Below are 19,623 nucleotides of genomic sequence, written 5' to 3'. Positions count from 1 at the left end.
ATCGATTTAACTTTTTATAAAGAGGTTCTTGTTTTCTTTATTCTTAAAAAAAAAGTTATTTTAATTTGCATACCAAACTATGACATAATTTTATTAAAATTTTGTTAAAATATTTTATTTTTGATCAATAAATTTGATTAAAAATCTAAAGCAAAGATAATATGAAAAAAAAAAACCAGCAAACAAACAATTTACTTGAAGGAATATATAAGGAAAGAAAGGAAAATTGAGGAGGAGATAAAAAGAAAAGAAAAGGAGAGCAACAAAAATGGGGGAAAATCAGTATAAATAAATAATAAAAAGGAGAGAGAAGAAACGGTCCAGCGATTGTAAAATGGCAACGGAGGAGAAGCTCCTCCTTTTCCTTGACAGATCTCTTTCTCTTCTTCGCTGTTATTTTAAAATTCTTTAATGAATTTGAATGCCTTTGATTAGATCAACCAACAACGATCTCGATTAATCAAATGAAATGCAAATCAAACTCCAAAATACGTGATTCGAATGTGAAATTTCGTCATTGTTGGAATTACTTTTGTTGGTAATAAAGAAAGAGGGTGAATGGTGGTTGGAAAAGAAAAAAAGAAAAGGAGGAGGCGGAGGAGGTGGGTATTGTTTTAAGTGTAATGTCTTGTGGGGGAAAGGAAAAGCAATGGAGTTGTGGAAAAGCCGCCGCCGCCGCCGCCGCCGCTGCCGGAGCCGTCAATATTCAAAGAGTTGGTTCTATCGTTCGCGACATTGGAGATCCTTGCCTTTCCCAATCTCCCATCAAGGTTGTTTTGGCTGTAAGATTGTTCCCTTAATATATATATATGTGTGTGTGTGTGTGTGTGTGTGTTGAACGATAATCAATCAATTTGATTTCTTATTCTCAAAATTTAATTCCTTTACATTTTGTGGCTTATGTTTCTATTAGTATTAATCTGTGATGCCTTAAGATGAAACTTTTTTTTCTTCAAGCTTTATAAGGTCTTTAGATGCTAACATTTTGGTTTAAATGAGTCTCTTGGGCAGGAGCTAGGGTTATTTGAAAACTGGAAAGGATGTTATTACAAACCTGAAAATTTTAGTTGGTTACATTTTTAGTTTCAATAGTTTAAGGCATTGACCAAACGTGAAATAAAAATAATTAGTAATTAAAAATTTTGTTGAATAATTAAGCTTTGTTGTTATTTCCTTTAATAGCTGAATTGGCAGCTTACAAAGCACAAAAGTTTGAATTGCAAGGGAAGGCATATGTATCCCAAAAATGGTTGCAACCAAACATTAATTATAAGGGAGGTTTGTCTGTTTGAAAGTTGAATGCTGTGCTCTGGCTAACACAGCTATATATGTAAAAAGGTACATTTTCTGGAAAAATGAGTTGAGATTATGCAATGTGAGTTCAAATCCATCGCAGGATTATACTCTTAGCACTGCAGGACTAATGAGTAATGAGTGTTGTCCACATATTAAATTGTTCCTTTACTCATTTTCTCCCTTTTCCATTTTAGTAATTTCAATGATTAGAGACTGGCATAACTTATCTTGGTTTTGGAAAATTGATATATTTAAAAATGTTCCTTCATCTATTTTTTCCTTTTTCTAGTTTTGGTGTGACTGTGGGTACCTTAATTTTTTTTATTTATAAACTATGTACTTATGTTGCAGGTAAGCAAGATGCTTAAGCCAGAGAAGTGGCAGGCCACTTTTGATAACGAAGGGAAGGTTTCTGGTTTTCAGAAAGCACTCAGGTTGATTGTTTTGGGGGTATGTCTTATTTATTTATTTATTTTTTTCAAAAATCTTGTTCAACTAGCTAGTATTTTTGTTGTTCATTCTTAATGCATTTTTTTTGTAAATCTGTTGGTATTTGGTTTGTATTTCTGGGACCTGGAATTGTGTTGGTGGTCCATGGTAAGAACTACTGTCCTCAAGGAACTTTAATTTCTTTTGTTGAAATAAATAGTTCCAAGTGTCAATAATCTGTCAATCATTATCCTTGCTTTCCTGCCAGATTGTTTGTCTTAGTCATTTGCGAGGTTATTTGCTGATATGCAAATTCTATTTCATTTTTTACTTATACCGCACCTATAGAAATATCTATACTTCATGCCTTTTTAAACAATGTCTACATGGCATGGTTCATTTAAGCAGGTCTTACCGTTGATGGGAATGGGATAGGTTTAGAGAGTACCAACTTGTCCCAACCCTAATAGGACCTGTCAATCAATACCTTATATGATAATCGAACCCTATTGATTGAGAAAAAGAAAAGCCCAATTATATTTTCTTTAATTCTTTTTTTTTTCTTAGTATTTCATTGTTGTATATGATAAGTTGTGTGCAAACTTATTATCATGTCACCATTTGAAGACTAAAATTTGAAAGAGCCTAATATGTTGGGAATTAATTTTTTGTTTGGTCAGATGCCTGCTTTAACCCATTCCATCTCTAATTCTTGGGTGGCTTGGTTGGGGAACAGTACACATCACTTATATGAATTTGCAGTTTTGGACATCGCCAAGTACCTAAATTTGTAAACACATTTGGGTTTTGTTTCAAGAAATTGCATGGTTTCCAACCCATTGCAACCTCTAGGCTTAATGACACTTCTCATCTTGTTTTGTTTGCATTCATGATGCTTGCTGTACATATTTTTACCTTCTCACACACTTTTGGTATCACAGTGGGTTTGTTTTGCCTCATAACACTTTGCATCCTCACTGGTTCTTAGGTACTTGGATATAATTCACCATTGGGCTTCTTTAGTTAGCCACTTGTCTCTTATGGCATCTAAGCTGGTAATTAAAGTGTGGAAGATGACGTATGGCTTCAATCCTCAGCTTGGATGCATGACTGAATAAGAGAATAGAAAATACAAACTAGCAACTTCTTCTTTTGTTATGTTTGGCTCCATAGGATACGCTTGTCTCCCCCTTAACCTTGACTAGCATTAAGACTTTTAGGTGTTGTGCTGCTGTTTTTCAGTATTGTATTCGCTTTCCATATCCCCCTTTCCCCAGCAAAATATGCATACACACTCACATTTTCTGCAGATAGTCAAAAATTGTAACAGCAATTTATCTCATGTGATGTTAGGGAGTTGATCCATCTATAAGACCAGAAGTTTGGGAATTTCTTCTAGGTTGCTATGCATTGGGCAGCACTGCAGACTACCGAAGGCAATTAAGGACAGCCCGAAGGTCTAGGCCAGTTCTTTTTCTTTTTATATTATACTAATATTTTTTTTCCTTGTAAGTTTCTATTTGTAGGCTGTTCTGTTTGCAAGGCAACCAACTGAATACCCTTTTGCAGTTGAATAGTCCTGTCTAATTGTTCTTTATTTTCAACCATGGTTAGCTTTTGATCATGAATTTTTTTAATGATTATCTGCATTGTCCATTATTTCTCCTCTTTCTCAATAGATAGACAAATATGATCTTAGTCATCTGAAGGAAATAGCTATCCATGAAACACATCTTTATGTTTGTCATTGTTTTCCTCATTGTTTAGCAAATTATTGAAAGGTGTGATTTGTTGTTAGCAAAGTCTTATTTCTTGATGATTTGGTTTATACCAACTAGAATGGTACCTTGTTACAGGTTCTTTTTGGAAAGAATTATAATTTTACCATTATTAGCTTTTATTATTTAAGTATAATGAAGTTTCTAGTTTATCCTTATCCACTTCACCCGCCATTTGCAAGCTACAACTTGTTTTAAAAACCTAATACCTTTAAATGGATACTATTGTTTTAAGTGCTGAGAAAAGAGCTCAAACTGCAAAACATTGAAAATGCAGAAAGGAGACAGAAGATTAACAGACTGTGACAAAATTAGGTGCCTTTTGCTTGGATAGAATTACTTTAAGATCATGCTTCTATAATTCACTTTAAAATTATTTATATTCAAAACAAGTTTAGGACCTATCTGTGGGTTTGCTTTGAACTTTTAGTTCTATGCTTTGGTTATGAGAATGATATACGTTAGCTTTATTGAAGAAAACATTTTTTTTTTCTTTTTGGGAAAAGGCTCTCTCTTGCTTAAGCATGGGTACAGATGCATTTGCATCTAACTTGTTTACTGTAGTAGTTGGAAATTTTTTAGAAAATTTCTCTATAGTGCTGGAAATGATGTGTATACCTCAATGCTTTGTTAAGATCAAGGCTCTGATTTGCTGATTTATGAATATTTAACAGCTTCATGGTAATGTACGCAGGGAACGTTACAAGGACCTCGTGAAGCAATGCCAGACTATGCATTCAAGCATAGGAACTGGCTCACTTGCCTATAATGTGGGTTCAAAAGTTATGGATATGAGGACATCCTCCAAAGATGGGGGAAAAAGGGAATCAAAAGTTGAATGTAGACAAGCTTCCACTGATGATACTGATAAAACGGAGAAATATTCTGATTTGGGTAATAACGGTACTGATAAGTCATATGCTGACCAAAGAGAGTGTTGTAGTGATATCACTGACCTTGTCAGTGTGAGGGGAAATACTCAGACTGCTGCATATGACTCTTGTTTTTTATCAACTTCTGGTCTGTATGGCCGCTGTTCCTCAAAAATAGGGGGAGAATGTCACGGATCAGAATTCATAACTGAATGTCATTTTGATTTTCCCCCTTTACCAGTAACAGATTTGTTTGAGAAGAGTGAAGACAAGAAAGAATTTGATGCAAATGAGGAAGGGTATTCTGCACAATGTAAATTGATATTTGAGGATGACAATATGCATAGTTTTCAAATCAATAACAATGCTGATTTAATCATGGAATCAAATGTTTCACCCTCACTATCTAACAATATCTCATGTCCCTTTAACTCGGAAATTCAGTTGATCCATCCTGATGCTTATGAGCCAGTTCTGACATCCAACAATGTAAGTTATAAAACAGAAACAGTCAACAGATTAAGAATATCAGATGTTCCAGAAACACCTTTGGTAAATGCAACCATATCTCAAGAAGGGGCTGCCAATGATGAAAGAGTATCTGAATGGCTTTGGACTCTGCACAGAATAGGTGACTTAGTTACCTTTTGTTATTTGTATTGCAAAATATTTTTCCCTTTTTGTATAGCAATTGATAATTAGATACTGTTTATTGGTTATTCTTCTCGGCTGACTTAATTTTCCTTTTCTCAGTTGTTGATGTGGTGAGAACGGATAGTCATCTTGAATTCTATGAGGATACGAGAAATTTAGCTAGAATGTCTGATATTCTTGCTGTTTATGCATGGGTTGATCCTGCAACTGGTTATTGTCAAGGTTTTAGCTTTCTACTCATAGCACGTTTTGTTGAACCTTTCTCTTGTTGAATTGCTATTTATCTGGTGCAAAACTGTGAAAGATTCACTTTGAAGTTTTGAGTCTTAAACGCTAATTGTCTTGGTTGGATTTTGATCTAGGTATGAGTGACCTGCTGTCTCCTTTTGTTGTTCTCTTTGAGGATAACGCGGATGCATTTTGGTGCTTTGAGATGCTCCTTAGGAGAATGGTATTTTAAACTTGGTGAATGTGTTGATATTTATCACTTATGTTTTCTCCACTTACATCTGCTTTTCCACATGCCTCCAGCGTGAAAATTTTCAGATGGAGGGACCAACTGGTGTGATGAAGCAGCTGCAAGCATTGTGGCATATCTTGGAACTCACAGACAGGGAAATTTTTGCACATCTGTCGAATATAGGTGCTGAAAGCCTTCATTTTGCATTTCCAATGCTGCTGGTTCTATTTCGCCGAGAATTATCTTTCAATGAGGCTCTTCGTATGTGGGAGGTATGTGCTCTTAGTCTCATATAAAGCTGTCAGCTTTGTTGGAATTAATATATTTAGGAAACAATGAAGCAAGCACTGTGTTAAAATTTGAAAAGGCACAATAGTCACTAGATGGAGGATAAAGCTAATGATGGTTGGGTAGAAAGCTTCTGGCACTAATTTTGATACCTATTTAGAGCATTCCTTGTTGCTAGCATCTTCTTTATTGCACACTTGATTGGGCCCCCATATTTCTGGATTTTTATGTCCTTTTTTTTTTGTCTTTTGTTTGTTTTTTTTTCCTTTTTCCGTCCTTGCCTTTTTTAGGGGCTTGCACGTTGTGATCAGTTATGGTTGTCTTACCCTAGATAAACTCCAACATTGGACTGATGGTATATATAAATGCAGGTCCTGAAATCAACTTGGAGGAATATAGACCCCATATTATTTCCAACTAGCAACTTTGAGTACTGCTTCTATGAGGGTCCTTTTACAATATAAAGTTGAACAAAAAGGGCCATAGGAAATTATTTGAAATTTCTAACAGATTTTCCTTTGTTCTGTAAATTGACAGGGGTCATTGTGAAACTATATATATGGGAGCAATATATGTTATTATTGGTTTGCATTTTAATTGAATCTCAAAATGTTAACTTGTTCTATCTTATTTTGTTATCAATTTCTAGTCTTTCAATGTATGAGAAGCAGTTAATGAGCATGGTTTCTTAAAATTGAGCATTAGCCTATTAGGGATGCTAAGATAAAAAATTCTATGAGATCACAAGAACTTCTCATGAAAAGAATGAAATGTATTTTACTTTTCATATTCATTTATTTACTTATTTGTTCGTTTCTTTTTGAGATTTGCACTGATGATATCAACCTCAATGTAGATGATGTGGGCAGCTGATTTTGATGAATCTGTCACATGCAATTTAGAGGAGATTTGTCTGGAAGCATTGATTGTACAGCTTCCGAGGGATTCTGGGTCAGAAATCGGAGAAGAAAACTCAGAAAATGGAAATGATGGTGTAAAGGATGGCCTACAGTTGAAACATTCCTTGTCTGAGAATGATGGAATAAAATCAGCATCAGCTTATCCCTTTTGTGGTTTGACACGGAATTTTTGGTCTAGAAATGATCGCCTTCAAATATGCAATGTTGTCTCATCAACTAGGAAAGGAGATGACGATTTGCCTGTCTTTTGTGTGGCTGCTATTCTTATCATGAACCGTCAAAAAATCATCAGGGAAACCCGTTCAATAGATGACATGATAAAGGCAAGTCCCTTAGAATTGTCAATTCATACTGTCTCCCTCTCTGTCTCTACAGACATGCACAGCTTTGATTGTCCATTCAACTCTCAACTCCTCCTAGTGGGACTTCTTGGGTGTTTGGTTACAACCTTCTTGCAATTTTTCGAGCTGGCCAGCCAAGATCTTGGGACTTATTAAATTTACTTAGAATTGAAAACTTTTTAGTTAGGCAATATATCTTGCCCTTTTGTAAAAAACTAGAAGAGTATTATTTTCTTCTAAAGAAACTTTCAGAACATGGTTATTGATGAAAGGATGTTTTGCAACATTTCTTCATCTGAGGAAGAAACTGAATTATCCCGAGTTAAGAGTTTCAATTACTGTTTTTAAGATGGATAACCAGGGCTACTTCTGCATTGGTGGCTTGATGGAAGTTTGATACAGTTTTGTAAATGAAAAATACAGTAGTTAACCTGATATTGGTGGAATCAACTCTTTAGTTGGTATTATGATGATTAAAGTAATGCCTTACCTATGAAATAGTGGCTTAGCTTCAGTTTGGAAAACGGTTGTTGTCAATATTTTTGTTCTACTTTTCTGTTGTGGGGAGAACTTAAAACTGAAAAAAGGAGGGGTTCTTTTTTTTTTTTCCTTTGGACTGTTGGGAATGTTTGTTTTGATTTCAATAATTTTACTTTTGCAGATTTTCAATGATAAGCTTCTGAAAATCCATGTCAAAAGATGCATAGGTGCTGCGATCAAACTCAGAAAGAAATATTTGTACAAGGTTAGGTAATTATGCATTTTCCTTTTATGGAATTTTGAGTGAGAGGTGACATATAAATTCAACTCTTTTATGCTACTAAGCAGTGAAACCTGAAAACTTTTGTTTCTCTCTCTCTCTCTCTCTCTCTCTCTCTCTCTCATGACAATGGGCACTGTCATATCAGAAACTCTAATGCTGTTATGGTGTTTGAACATGTAAAAAAGGGGCACAATTGCCCATGTGACAAGATGTGAGTTAATGCATGATACCTAAAACCTATGTCAAGGGAGGGACTACAAGAACAGGATTTATAGGACCTCAGTTTTTACTTGGTTTACTGATATAGTCTTAAACAAGAGCACTGTGGTTTTATATGACCCAGATATAGTGGAATAGACATCGTGTGTTTAGTTCTTGACGATGGCTTTTCTTGACCATAGTTAGGATTACCTTGCATCACTTAGTTTTCTGACAGAATTACTACACTTGTTTTAAACCAATTCTCCTTTTGAATGGATCGGATGAGAACATTAACATGCTGACCTGAAGTTATGAATTGTCTGTATTGCTAAGTTATGGTTAACGTAGCTGGCGTTAGATGGCATGTAAAATGTGCATATCCATGGTATGTAATGGGCATGCGTGGCATGACTTTCTTCTTTGCTCTATTAAATGTTTCACCTTCGTAGTAACCTTTAGTAAATCTAACATTTCGTTTTAATCAGCTAATCAAGAACAAAGGCCATCCAGCTCGGAATAGTGAGTAGGTCACAGCATTTCCTGCCTACTATCATGGCAAGAAAAGGCAGCAGCACTTTGAGCCAGTATTTAGTATCTGGGATTCCTAGTTTGGACATGGCATGAAAGTTTATGTTGAATCTCTTATGATGGAGCATGAAGCAGAAGTGCTTTTGCTGTCCGAAGATTCATCCTTTTTTTGCACCTCCATTTTCTTCAAGTCTGTTCCAAGGTAATTACCATCTGGTTTATATTCCTTTCTACACCAGTAGTAATATCTGATGCAGAGGATGTATAAAATTCATGAAGAAGAATTTTTGAGTGGAAGCAACTCAAAATTACATACTGGCACATATTTTTCCCCTATTCTTTGGGGTACACTTTGTCAAGTCAAATATAGTAATAGTAATTTTATGCTTGTGTAAATTAATCAGAGATTTTAACTGTTGATAATCAGATTGATAGTTTCAGGGGAACTACAAATCATTTGCTAATTTATTATGTAAAATGGATTGATATATGGCATGGACCACCATTCAGTGCTCCTTCCTGTGCACTAAAATTATAAAAAGAAGAAAGTTTGAATAAGGAAATGAAGATAACCTGGTGATAAGGGAAGAAATAGTCAGAATGGAGTACATGATTCAAGTAGCTGTTAAATGATAAATTAACATCGCCTTGTTTTGATCAAACCCTGGGAAAAAAATTTCATGAAATAGCTTTTTACTCAAAAAAGTTTTTATAAACATGTATATGTTTGTGTGTGTGTCTCTGTTCATAGGTTATTCTCAGATCATTTCCTGTACGTATTATGTTTGAAGCTGATGGTCGGGTCACCTAGCTCTTGCATACCAACCTTTCATATAAACTTGGAGTTTAAATTGTTATGTACTGTCTCAGCTCTAGGCCCAGCCTTACTTCCTAATTTAACACCAAAAGAAAAGTGATGCAGTATGAAATAGGATAAGTGGAACAAAACATGATAGAGGCTGAATTAATGTAGAATTGAAGGTGAAACAAGAATAGTAAGGTTTGTGGTTGTAGAAGACTATTTATACTAGGACAACAGCTGCTTTTTATCCTAGCCCTTGGTTACAAATAAACCTCATCTACACTGAGTTCAAATTCATTAAAATTTTCATGCAAGTCACATGACCATTTAAATAAAAATACAAACATAATACTGACAAATATAAGGGAATATATCAAGATAATAAATTTAGCAAAGTTCTAGGATGCTCCTGCATCAAAAGGGTTATTAAACCGTGCAAGAAGGGAGTTTGGTATTGAATTTATCAAAGATTTCGTAAAAATGATCAAAGCTACATTTTTCTTCCAGATCTTAGTCTTTCCTACATAGCAATGATCTTTCCTTTTTTGGTCTGATGACCTATTTATCAGATTTCAGAACTTGTTCCATGCTCTTATTTGTAGCAGTTTGGTGCTGGGCGTATGATTACTGTAATATGATATAAGCTTTTATACTAATAATTTTCTTGGTCACAATTAATGCTTGTATGGTTTGACAATCATTTTAATAGGCTGTTGTGTCTTCTTAGAGTGCACTCATCCAGTTATTAAGATGTGCAAGTAGGCAGTTTGATGTTCAATATATGATGGTTTCAGGAAAATTATCAACTTACATTTTTCTTCCAGATCTTAATCTTCCTATGAAGGGATTACATTTTTTTCTTAGATGACTAATCAGGATCTCATAACTTCTTCAATTCTATTATTCATTTCTGTAGTATCATATAATCCCACTTTATGGAGAATCTTTTGGTTAAGAGTGTTGTAAATACTTGCTTCACCTTGAGTTTGTGCGTTTGTCGTTCCATAATTATTAAACAGACTTTTACTATCTTCTTAGAGTGCAATGGACATTCTATTGATGCAAGTTTATTTTCTTGATTGTCTTTTTGAATATCACTGGAATCAATTAATTTGCATCAAAATAACATTCAACCCCTACTCAGTCATGAATGTTTGCCTGGCAATAATAGATGAAGCATGATTGAGATTGCTCTTAACACTTTTTTTGGCATCCGATTTACTGTAGCTTACAAAGATTTCTCCTTTTGCCCCCTCATTTTGGAGCCATGAGAAAGACTGGAAAGTGGTAAGAAGTCCCATCTATTCGAGGTTCATGCAGATGTAAGCATTTGGCTATTACGCGGAACCTCTCACAGGTTAGGCAAGCGTGATCTGGCTTTTTTTTACCTTTATATAATTTATATTATTTTGTAAATGTAAATGTTAAATTGTTCATCAAGTTTGTTTTCTTATTTATGCACGTGAATTTACAGATAATATTCTCTGTAGTTAATAGATGATTGTTGAACTTTTAGCTTTTCTGTAGGACAGTGTAGGCCAGGATTGAAAGAAGTTATACAATTTTATTTGTGGAAAGAAAAGAGTTTTTCCATCATGTTGTTTTTATTGATGTTCTGCTATATCTTAAACCCAAGAAAATTTGCATTTCAATGGCAATCACCCCTATAATTTTATGATTATAGATCGTTCTTCTCCCAGCAGAGTGACTCGCCTAGTTTTTACTGGGATTGTATTTATTTGTAAATCTGCAATTTTTGCGTATTTCTCCTTCCTTTCCAGTTAGCACATTGATATTTCCCATTCGACTCATGGAAAGAGCAAATGACCTCCTAAAATCTTCAAAGCTCGCAGCAAATTCTTGGGTGATTTGCTTTGTATCATCACCAAAGAATAGCTGCTGGTCAACTCCCAGGACAGCTTCCTTGGTTAAGACTCTGGAGTAGTAGGAGTTGGTGAAACTATATTTGGGGCCAGATGCTGGGTTCAGAAATACCAGCGGGTCGCTTTGGCCCTTTTTCAATCGCGGCGGACATAGCTTTCTCTGGTTTGCCAAGAACGATGCCTTCATGCTTGGGTCTGGCTTTCCTGTTTTATTGAACTTGTACAGCCGATCCTCAATGTAGCTACAGTGTGTTTTCCCCATGGAATGTGCTCCTGATATGCAAGAAAGGTAAGAAGTCAAATGGGAATGAAGTACCGTTAAGATTTGGTTGATGTCCTTGAAATCTATTATCACCCAATTAGTTTACATGATTTGATGGATTTCGCCGATGAAAATATGGATTAGTATTCATTCAGCTATGGTCTAGTGGCTTTACCTAAAAGCGTTGCCATATCCAACACATCCAAGCCTTTTGATTTGAAATATGCGAGAGCAGCTTCCCATGAGATGGACGGTGAGGGGAGATCAACCGATGCTGCAGTGGATGTTTTACCATCCTTTCGCCCTGTAAGTACAGGATAAGACGGTGCGCCTGCCTGTCCATCCATCACACCACTAATTAATGATTTTGTAACAACGCATTTGCCCTTTAACATCGTGGGATGGGATGCCGATCTTTCAGCATGTTATGGTAACAAAACTCAAATTTTACACGAATTTATGGGATAAGCTAAAATATTTATGCGTCATGTACATGAGAAGAAAGAGGAGACACGAGTCATGGAAGGAAGAATTTAGAGAGGAGGGATTATACCAAATGAACTGCATCTCGAGTGGCAAGGTTGAGAATGTCAGCACAAGAGACCACCCCAGGGCACCGAGCTTCTAGTACGGTTTTGATCTTGTCGATAAAAGCGAACCCTCCCAGTCCCCTGTTCTGCGGTGCAGTCTTCTCTGACTTTGGGCCATCTAGCAGAATTGAACCATCACTCCCCTACAATTCCATAAAACAAGATGACCTAAAAATACTGTTTAATTTTCCATGGCTGTTCAAACTTAAAACGAGATCAGTTTTTCTTAATATATTTGTTTTGGTACAATAATTGTACAATCTTAGCAACAAAATTCATAAATTAAAGCTAAAACCGAAACACATAAACTACTAGATTTGGAGCATTTGGTTGAGCAAGTAAAGTAAAATTTTTGTCTTAATATATATATATATATATATATATATATATATATATATATATATATATATATATATATATATAGTCGTTCCTTGTGTTCCCTAACTTTTAAATTAGGTTTGATTCTCCCCTGCAACCAAAACTGATTTGAGTTTTAATTCAAATAGAAAGTAGTAACTAGCAGGGAGAAAGCACTTACAGTAACGAAACAATCCGAGTATTGTAACCGGAGAAGCTTAGCTGCAATAGTTTTATCCCTTTTATAGAACTTTTCTACTTGGTGCCGGATATAAACCTCTGCATCAACACACGTGTTATGCACCCTATAGTAATGCCAAACCAGCTTCACCGGCGGTTGCAGCGACGACGCCCCCTCCACATCCACCATGCACAAGCTCAGTGCAAGAGCTAACAGTGGGAATATCACAATCATTTGTCTCCTCATTTTCTCTCCCAGCCCTAAATAAACAAATTAAGGTAAGATGCACCCAAGCTTGTATATTTCTTCATAGCTAGTAATGGTAAGCTTTATATAGAGTCAAGTTTTTCTACTTGCCACGTGTCTTGACCGACAACACCAAGCGGGATGAATTCAAAATTATATTTTTATTTCTTAATTTTAGAACTTTGATCATTTTATAACTAGGCAGCGTGAGGGTGGAGGAAATGTGTAGCAGTAGGCTGTTCACATGGACCAAGGCGTTCAACATTCTTGTACGCTACGTGAATAAGCAAAACGTACCTCGATAGCAGGCAACGTGAATGCATGTGATTTCAGCCTTGGCTTTAGGGTTTATTCATTTTACTACAAAAGAATTTTGTGATCCAAAAACTTTTAGGATTGATTTAAAAATGCGGTGGGATGCGAGAACTCGTTAACCAATGTTGAACGTTGTGATCATTGATGAATTATCATTTACGAACCTTGGATTTTGTAAGTTTGGGTTGCTATTGAAGGGAAGTAGACACAACTTTTTTGCACTATTATATTTATTATCAATATAGGTCAAGATTCCATTGCTAATAATCTTACCATTTTTTTAACCTCTATATTTCTAACCTTGTTTTTTTTTTTTTCAGTGTCTTTTTAGTCCATGCACACAGTTTCTATGTAATTATCTCTTTCATTTGCTTGCTCAAGTTCAGGACGGACGGAAGGTGGTGGTGATCACCATTTTTTTATTTTTAATTTTTTATATTATATATATAATTCAAAATATATAATTTCATCATTCCTATAAAAATTTTGAATCGTGTCACTGAAAAAATCTATTGAACCTGGAAAGCAAAACTAAATCAATATTGTTTTCTAAGACTATGGCAGACATTGGCCTACTAAATTACAGGAAATTTCCTTTGTTTTCTTCTGATTGCTCGCTTCTCCGACAAGTACGATAAAGCTCATTGTCTTGCACCTTAATGCATGCACTAAATTATTCTCTTTGTTTTGAAAATTAAATTGTTCTTTTAATGAGATTACATTCGTATAAGTTGTAATTACATTCACTTCACAAACAAATATATTATGAATAATACATTTAATATAATAAGTTAATAAAATAATATAAAATTAAACCAGACTAACCTATAATGCGGTAGAATTTGAACTTATGACCTAATAGTTCCAAAACTTTTTGCTTGCTATTGAGATAAAGGTCTCATCAGCAATGTACTAATTAAAATGTTAATCAATAATAATACGACATTCTCATTCTCAAACTGAGTAATTTAAGAACTCAAAATTTTGATCTAACTGGATTTCAAAGTCTCATAGGTGAAGGGATGCAAAAAGATTGTGTCTGCTTGGTGTAACTTTACTCTATTGATATATAAAGGAAAAGTACTCTTGGCCTATGTTCCTACGTGCAACAATTCATGCCTAATGTTACTTCAATTAATCCATATATTAATCACCATCTCTAGCTATTTCTTGGTCAAACATATTGGATTGAATTATTTTTATTAATCTCTAATTAGTTAAATTATATATTAACAAAAAAAAATTCTCATCTTATTTTAATAATAAAATACAAACTCGAGATCTTAAAACCTTTTTAAAAAGATATTATTAAAATATATAGTCATTGATTTGTTTTTATACATTGAGTTACACGATTATCTCTTATTTCATAAATCTCTTCCCGTTTATCTCAAAATTTGAACTAATAACTTTTAAAATACAGTGAAAATATAATGACCCGACGTCCCCTTTTAGTCCAATCATTGGGTTATTGACTTATTTGTTAGCCTAATAAACTGAATTACGAGGTCAAGGTCCAACCCCAACTGCACAACGTGCAGCAGCTGCATTACTTCCGAAGGAACTTGAAATTGGTTTTGCTTAGTGACACTGCTTCATTGAATGATCAAAAAGCATTCTGCACTCACTAGGAAATTAGTCGAAGGAGCAACAAGCTAGCTGCAAATGACCCACCATGCTCCTTTCTTTCTTCTATTGTTCCATTCTTTGGGCTTACTATCAATCAGCCCACAACTGATTTTCAGAAACCCTAAAGTCCTACATCTAATTGATTTAATAATTATTTAAGTTTGGTATTTAATCTTAATTATATATAAAAATATTATTTTAGCAAGACAACTGCATGAAACAAGAAAGACGGATAAGGACAAGTTTTCTCCATTCCCTTTAACAATGTCAAGATAAATCGTAAATTGTCAACCCAATTGATGCTACACATCAATAGTTGTTTAGTTTAATATTTTTATTGGAGAACTGATTGCATGAAAAGTAAAGAAAAGGTCCAAAAATATCAACTTACAAACAAAAAGATAAGGACAAAAGGGTTCTAAAAATAATTTTTAATAAGTCCAAAAATCGGGAACTGACAGGCGTGGGATGCCGCCATGACCAAACGAAGACATTTTCGGCAGCCGATTTCAAGTCAATTCCAAAAGAAAATAATGAACAATCTGTCTTTGTCATTTGATTTCAACAACCCAAATTATGGGTCTATTTTTTTTTTTAATTCGTTTTCAACCCATTTTGTGGAGACTCGAGAATGCTCATATTGCAAAAATATAATATTTCATAGTTAAAAAGATTTTGGTGACACAAAGTATTAAAAATTCTAATATGTGATGCCATTTATATTTATAATAGTAGAGTTGGGTTTCATTTTTTTTTTCTTTTTGGTGAAAGGCAAGACTCTTAGACAAGACTTTTTATGGTTATGTTAGGAACTCCAATTTGGATTTTAAATATTTTGTTTTATAATTCATAATTTCAAGATTTTAAACTTTGAGAAGGTGAGAGTGAGAGTTATAATTGAATTGAATTTGACAAATACCTATCTTAAAAAAAGTAATTTGAAATCCTAAGAAGGTTTTTTTTAAATTCCTTTTGTAATTTCACCTAAATCCAAATATATATTTTTTCAAAATTATTGTCAAATAATGTATTTGGATTTTAGATTCCAAATTCCAACTTGGAATCAAAAGTGTGAATTTTGTAGATTTTCAGTTTAAAATTATTTTAAAAATTTATCTAATTATTAAATTTAATATATTGATAAAATTAAATGAGTAGATTATAATATGTAAAAAAATCACAAAAAAATATATAGAAAATTTAATTTTTCAACCTGTTAAAAATGACATAATGAAAATTAAAAAATTTAAATGAGATTAATAGATTCTCTTTTTATAAAATTTATTTATCAATTTCTAATATAAAAAACACTCGAAATTCGATCTTTAGAAGCTTATTTTCATATTTTGTCAAATACAGAATTGTTGTTATTGAATTTGTATTTGTAATTTTGTATGCATACACATATATATTTTTGTATTTTTGTAATGCATTTGTAAGTTGTAAAATTACAATAATAGGGATAAAATAATCATTTAATAAATAATATAGTTACAAAGTCTGCTAATAAAAAAGTATCAATTCTGGCAAAAGAATACAGAGGAAACCATAAAAAAATGGAAGTGGGTAATGAAAGAATTGTACTTTGAGCTTCCAAACTTCAAATCAAAACCCTTCCATTCCCAAAGTTATTAGATTTTGATTTTTTACTAATTCCGTACACATCTCCATCTCTATCTGTCTCTCTCCGATTATGGTTTGCCCTTTCTTTAATCCAATGAGAATTAACTCATTCAACTCCATTGACTCCTCTTTCTTTCTATCTTTCCCCTTCTTCTCCCCCTTATCCAATTAGAATTAACTCATTCAATTCTATTAACTCGAGTTGCATAAATTTTACGACATTAAATATAATAATTTTTTTAAAATTTTTAAAGTTTGTTTAGAGTAATATTGATAACAATTTTTTTTAATTTTTTAAAATTTATTTAGAGTAATATATTTTTTATTTTCATTTTATTTTTTGATTTTAAACTAAGAAAAGAGATAACCGAAAGAAGAAAAAAAAAACTCTCTAGCAAGAGGAAAAAAAATAAGAAAAAAACATGAAGCAAAAAAATGGAGGAAGGGAGCGAGGGGCATGAAAACATAAGATTTTAATTAGAGGAAGTGGTAATTGTTTGTAGAGGGAAATCTTAGAAATTGAGTGAGAAGAAAAAAAGAAAAAAAAATCGGCTAAATCATTTTATTAAAATTAAATAAAAATCTAAATCATGTATGAAGAATGACTGTGAAATATTAGTGATACGTTGTTAAAAAGCATAACAAAAAATACTAAAATTTTAAAAATAGATAGACACATGTTTTTCACTTAATAGATAATAAAATATCAAAAAGCACATATTAAAAGATATAAAATAACTATAATACTATCTGTAGGTAAAAATCATTATACTTTATAATTTAGATATGCATGAAACAATAAAAAAGGATAAGGACAATTTTTGTATTCCATCCCCTTTTAACAATGTTAAAATAAATCCTAAAAAATTGTCAACCCAACAAGTTTTTCTTTGGGTACATTCAACCCAACAGTGTTTGATGCTACATATTTCTAATCATTTCATCAATGGTAGAATTAGTTGTTTGATGGATATTTTGATTGGAAAATTGATTGCATAAAAGGGAAAGAAAAGGTCCAAAAATATCAACTTCACAACAAAAAGATAAGGACAAAGGGTTCAAAAAATAATTTGGAATAAGTCCAATAATTGGGGACTGACAGGTATGGGATGCCCCATGACCAAACTAAGACATTTTTGGAAGCCGATTTCAAGTCAGTTCCAAAAGAAAATAATGAACAATCTGTCCTTGTCATTTGATTTCAACAACCCAAATTATGGGTCTACGTTTTTTTTTTTTCAAATTCCTTTTCAACCCATTTTGTGGAGACTCGAGAATGCTCATATTGCACAAAAAAAAAAAAAAAACATTTCATAGTAAGTTATTGAAAATTCTAATATATGATGTCATTTATACTTATAATGATAGAGTTGGGTTTCAATTTTATTTTTCTTTGGGGTAAATTCTATATACATTTTTAATGATATGACATTTTCTCAAATGACACTTTAAGGTTATTTTTTTCACATAAAATCTTGTAATTTACTTTTGTTTCCAAAATAGTTAATATTATTAAATGTTCAATTAATTTTTTTTATAAAAACAACAAAAACCTTTTTTTATAATTCTTTTATTCTTTTATTTAATTAAAGAAAAATTTTGAGTGTTTTTTAGATTTCTTTTATGACTTTTATCTCACTTTCTCTCCTCACTCTTTTTTTTTAATTAATTTTTGGGTAGTTGCATGTATATTAATTTGTTTTTTTATTTATAATCCTTAATTTTCAGTCTGTATCTACTGCTTAAGAAAACACTTTTAAAAAAGTTGTTAATCTGAACCTACTTAATGTTTATCTCAATGTGAAGCTTGTAACTTTTAAGATTTTAGCCCAAATCATTGTCTAAAATACAAACAACTTGCTTAAATGTTATATTTTTTTTTGTAAAAAAAAGCCGTACAAATTTGATGATAATACGAATGTACGAGCACTACCTCAATATGCTCACAAAGAAAATTCTTAGGAGGCATGCAAAATAGCAACTCTTGGGAACAATTTTCTTCTCATTGTTGATCAATAAAGGTATTTCTTCTGTGATATTAAGACTTTTTTGAACTTGGATATTAAGCTATTCTATTTATGCCTCCATAGCTGATCAATAAAGGTATTTCTTCTGTGATAGCACTGGTAATTACACTACTAGGATCAGCAAAATGTTGATCAATTTGCTAATGCTTCCCTAAATGGCTTTTATATTAATATGGTTTTTTTTTAACCTTAATATACATGCTGCGACTCAAAAATTAAAAAAAAAAACAATTGTGTGAGGAGAGAAAGTGAAATAAAAGTTTTAAAAGAAATAAAAAAATGCTCAAATCTTTTTTTAATTAGCAAATAAAAATAAAAAATTTATAAGATGAAGGTTTTTATTATCTTTTTACAAAAAGTAGTTAAAATTTAATATAGCTATATCTTTTTTTTGAATAAAAGTCAAACATAAAGTTTTATCTGATAAAAAATCTTAGAATATTCCGTGAAAAAATATCATGCAGAGTTTATTTTTTGTTTAAAAGGCAAGACTCCAGAATAAGAATTTTTTTTAAATTATGTTAAAAAATCAAATTTGGATTTTAAATACTTTGTTTTATATCTCATAATTTCAAAGATTTTAAATATTGAGGAGGTGACAGTGAGAGTTATAATTGAATTGAATTTGACAGATATCTATCCGAAAAAGAGTGATTTGAAATCTTAAAATGCTTTTTAAATCTTTTATATAATGACACCTAAATCCAAATATGTTTTTTTCAAAATTATTATCAAATAACGTATTTGGATTTTAGAATCCAAATTCCAATTCCGAATCAAAAGTGTGAATTTTTTAAATTTTTAGTTTAAAATTATCTTTAAAATTTATTTAATAATTAAATTTAATATATTGATAAAATTAAATGGGTAGATTATAACATGTAAAAAAATCACAACAAAATTTATATAGGAAATTTAAATGTTTCAACATAGCGAAAGTTAAACAATTTAAACGAGATCAATATACTATCTTTCCAATAAAATTTATTTATCAATTTTTAATATAAAAAACACCCAAAATGTGTTTGTAATTTTGTATACACACAGTTACATATTTTTTTCAATTTTTATACTGTATTTGTAATTTGAAAAACTACGTTAGCTGGGGTAAAATAGTAATTTAAAAAATCATATAGCTGCAAAGTCGGCTAATAAAAAATGAATACAAATAAAAATAT

The 19,623-nt window shown here is 32.4% G+C and overlaps 2 protein-coding genes across 6 annotated transcripts; one reads left to right on the top strand and one right to left on the bottom strand.

Annotated features, from left to right (window-relative positions):
* Positions 1-233: 233 nt before the first annotated feature.
* On the top strand, positions 234-10,928 carry LOC148760190 (rab GTPase-activating protein 22-like). 5 transcript variants are annotated; one of them, XM_088802820.1, is made up of 11 exons: positions 234-782; positions 1,648-1,746; positions 3,079-3,182; positions 4,198-5,006; positions 5,129-5,251; positions 5,392-5,480; positions 5,561-5,761; positions 6,634-7,020; positions 7,700-7,783; positions 8,488-8,732; positions 10,560-10,928. In XM_088802820.1, exons 1-10 carry the CDS (start codon positions 624-626, stop codon positions 8,527-8,529), a joined length of 2,097 nt encoding a protein of 698 aa, XP_088658946.1. In that variant the 5' UTR covers positions 234-623; the 3' UTR covers positions 8,530-8,732; positions 10,560-10,928. The 5 variants fall into 5 exon arrangements, with proteins under 5 accessions (XP_088658946.1, XP_088658948.1, XP_088658947.1 ...); XM_088802822.1 differs by having other exon boundaries at positions 7,700-7,788; XM_088802821.1 differs by having other exon boundaries at positions 235-770.
* On the bottom strand, positions 10,895-12,905 carry LOC18602422 (putative peroxidase 61). The gene is made up of 4 exons (XM_018119999.2): positions 12,606-12,905; positions 12,031-12,210; positions 11,653-11,812; positions 10,895-11,488 (listed from the first exon to the last, which is right to left on the bottom strand). Exons 1-4 carry the CDS (start codon positions 12,849-12,851, stop codon positions 11,046-11,048), a joined length of 1,029 nt encoding a protein of 342 aa, XP_017975488.1. The 5' UTR covers positions 12,852-12,905; the 3' UTR covers positions 10,895-11,045.
* Between the last annotated feature and the right edge of the window lie 6,718 nt (positions 12,906-19,623).

The sequence above is a fragment of the Theobroma cacao genome, unplaced genomic scaffold (genome assembly GCF_053813885.1).
Source record: "Theobroma cacao isolate CCN51 unplaced genomic scaffold, ASM5381388v1 tig013, whole genome shotgun sequence".
NCBI classification, from domain to species: domain Eukaryota; kingdom Viridiplantae; phylum Streptophyta; class Magnoliopsida; order Malvales; family Malvaceae; genus Theobroma; species Theobroma cacao.
Note: the sequence above shows the minus strand (reverse complement) of the source record. Positions and strands in the feature narration are given on the sequence as shown.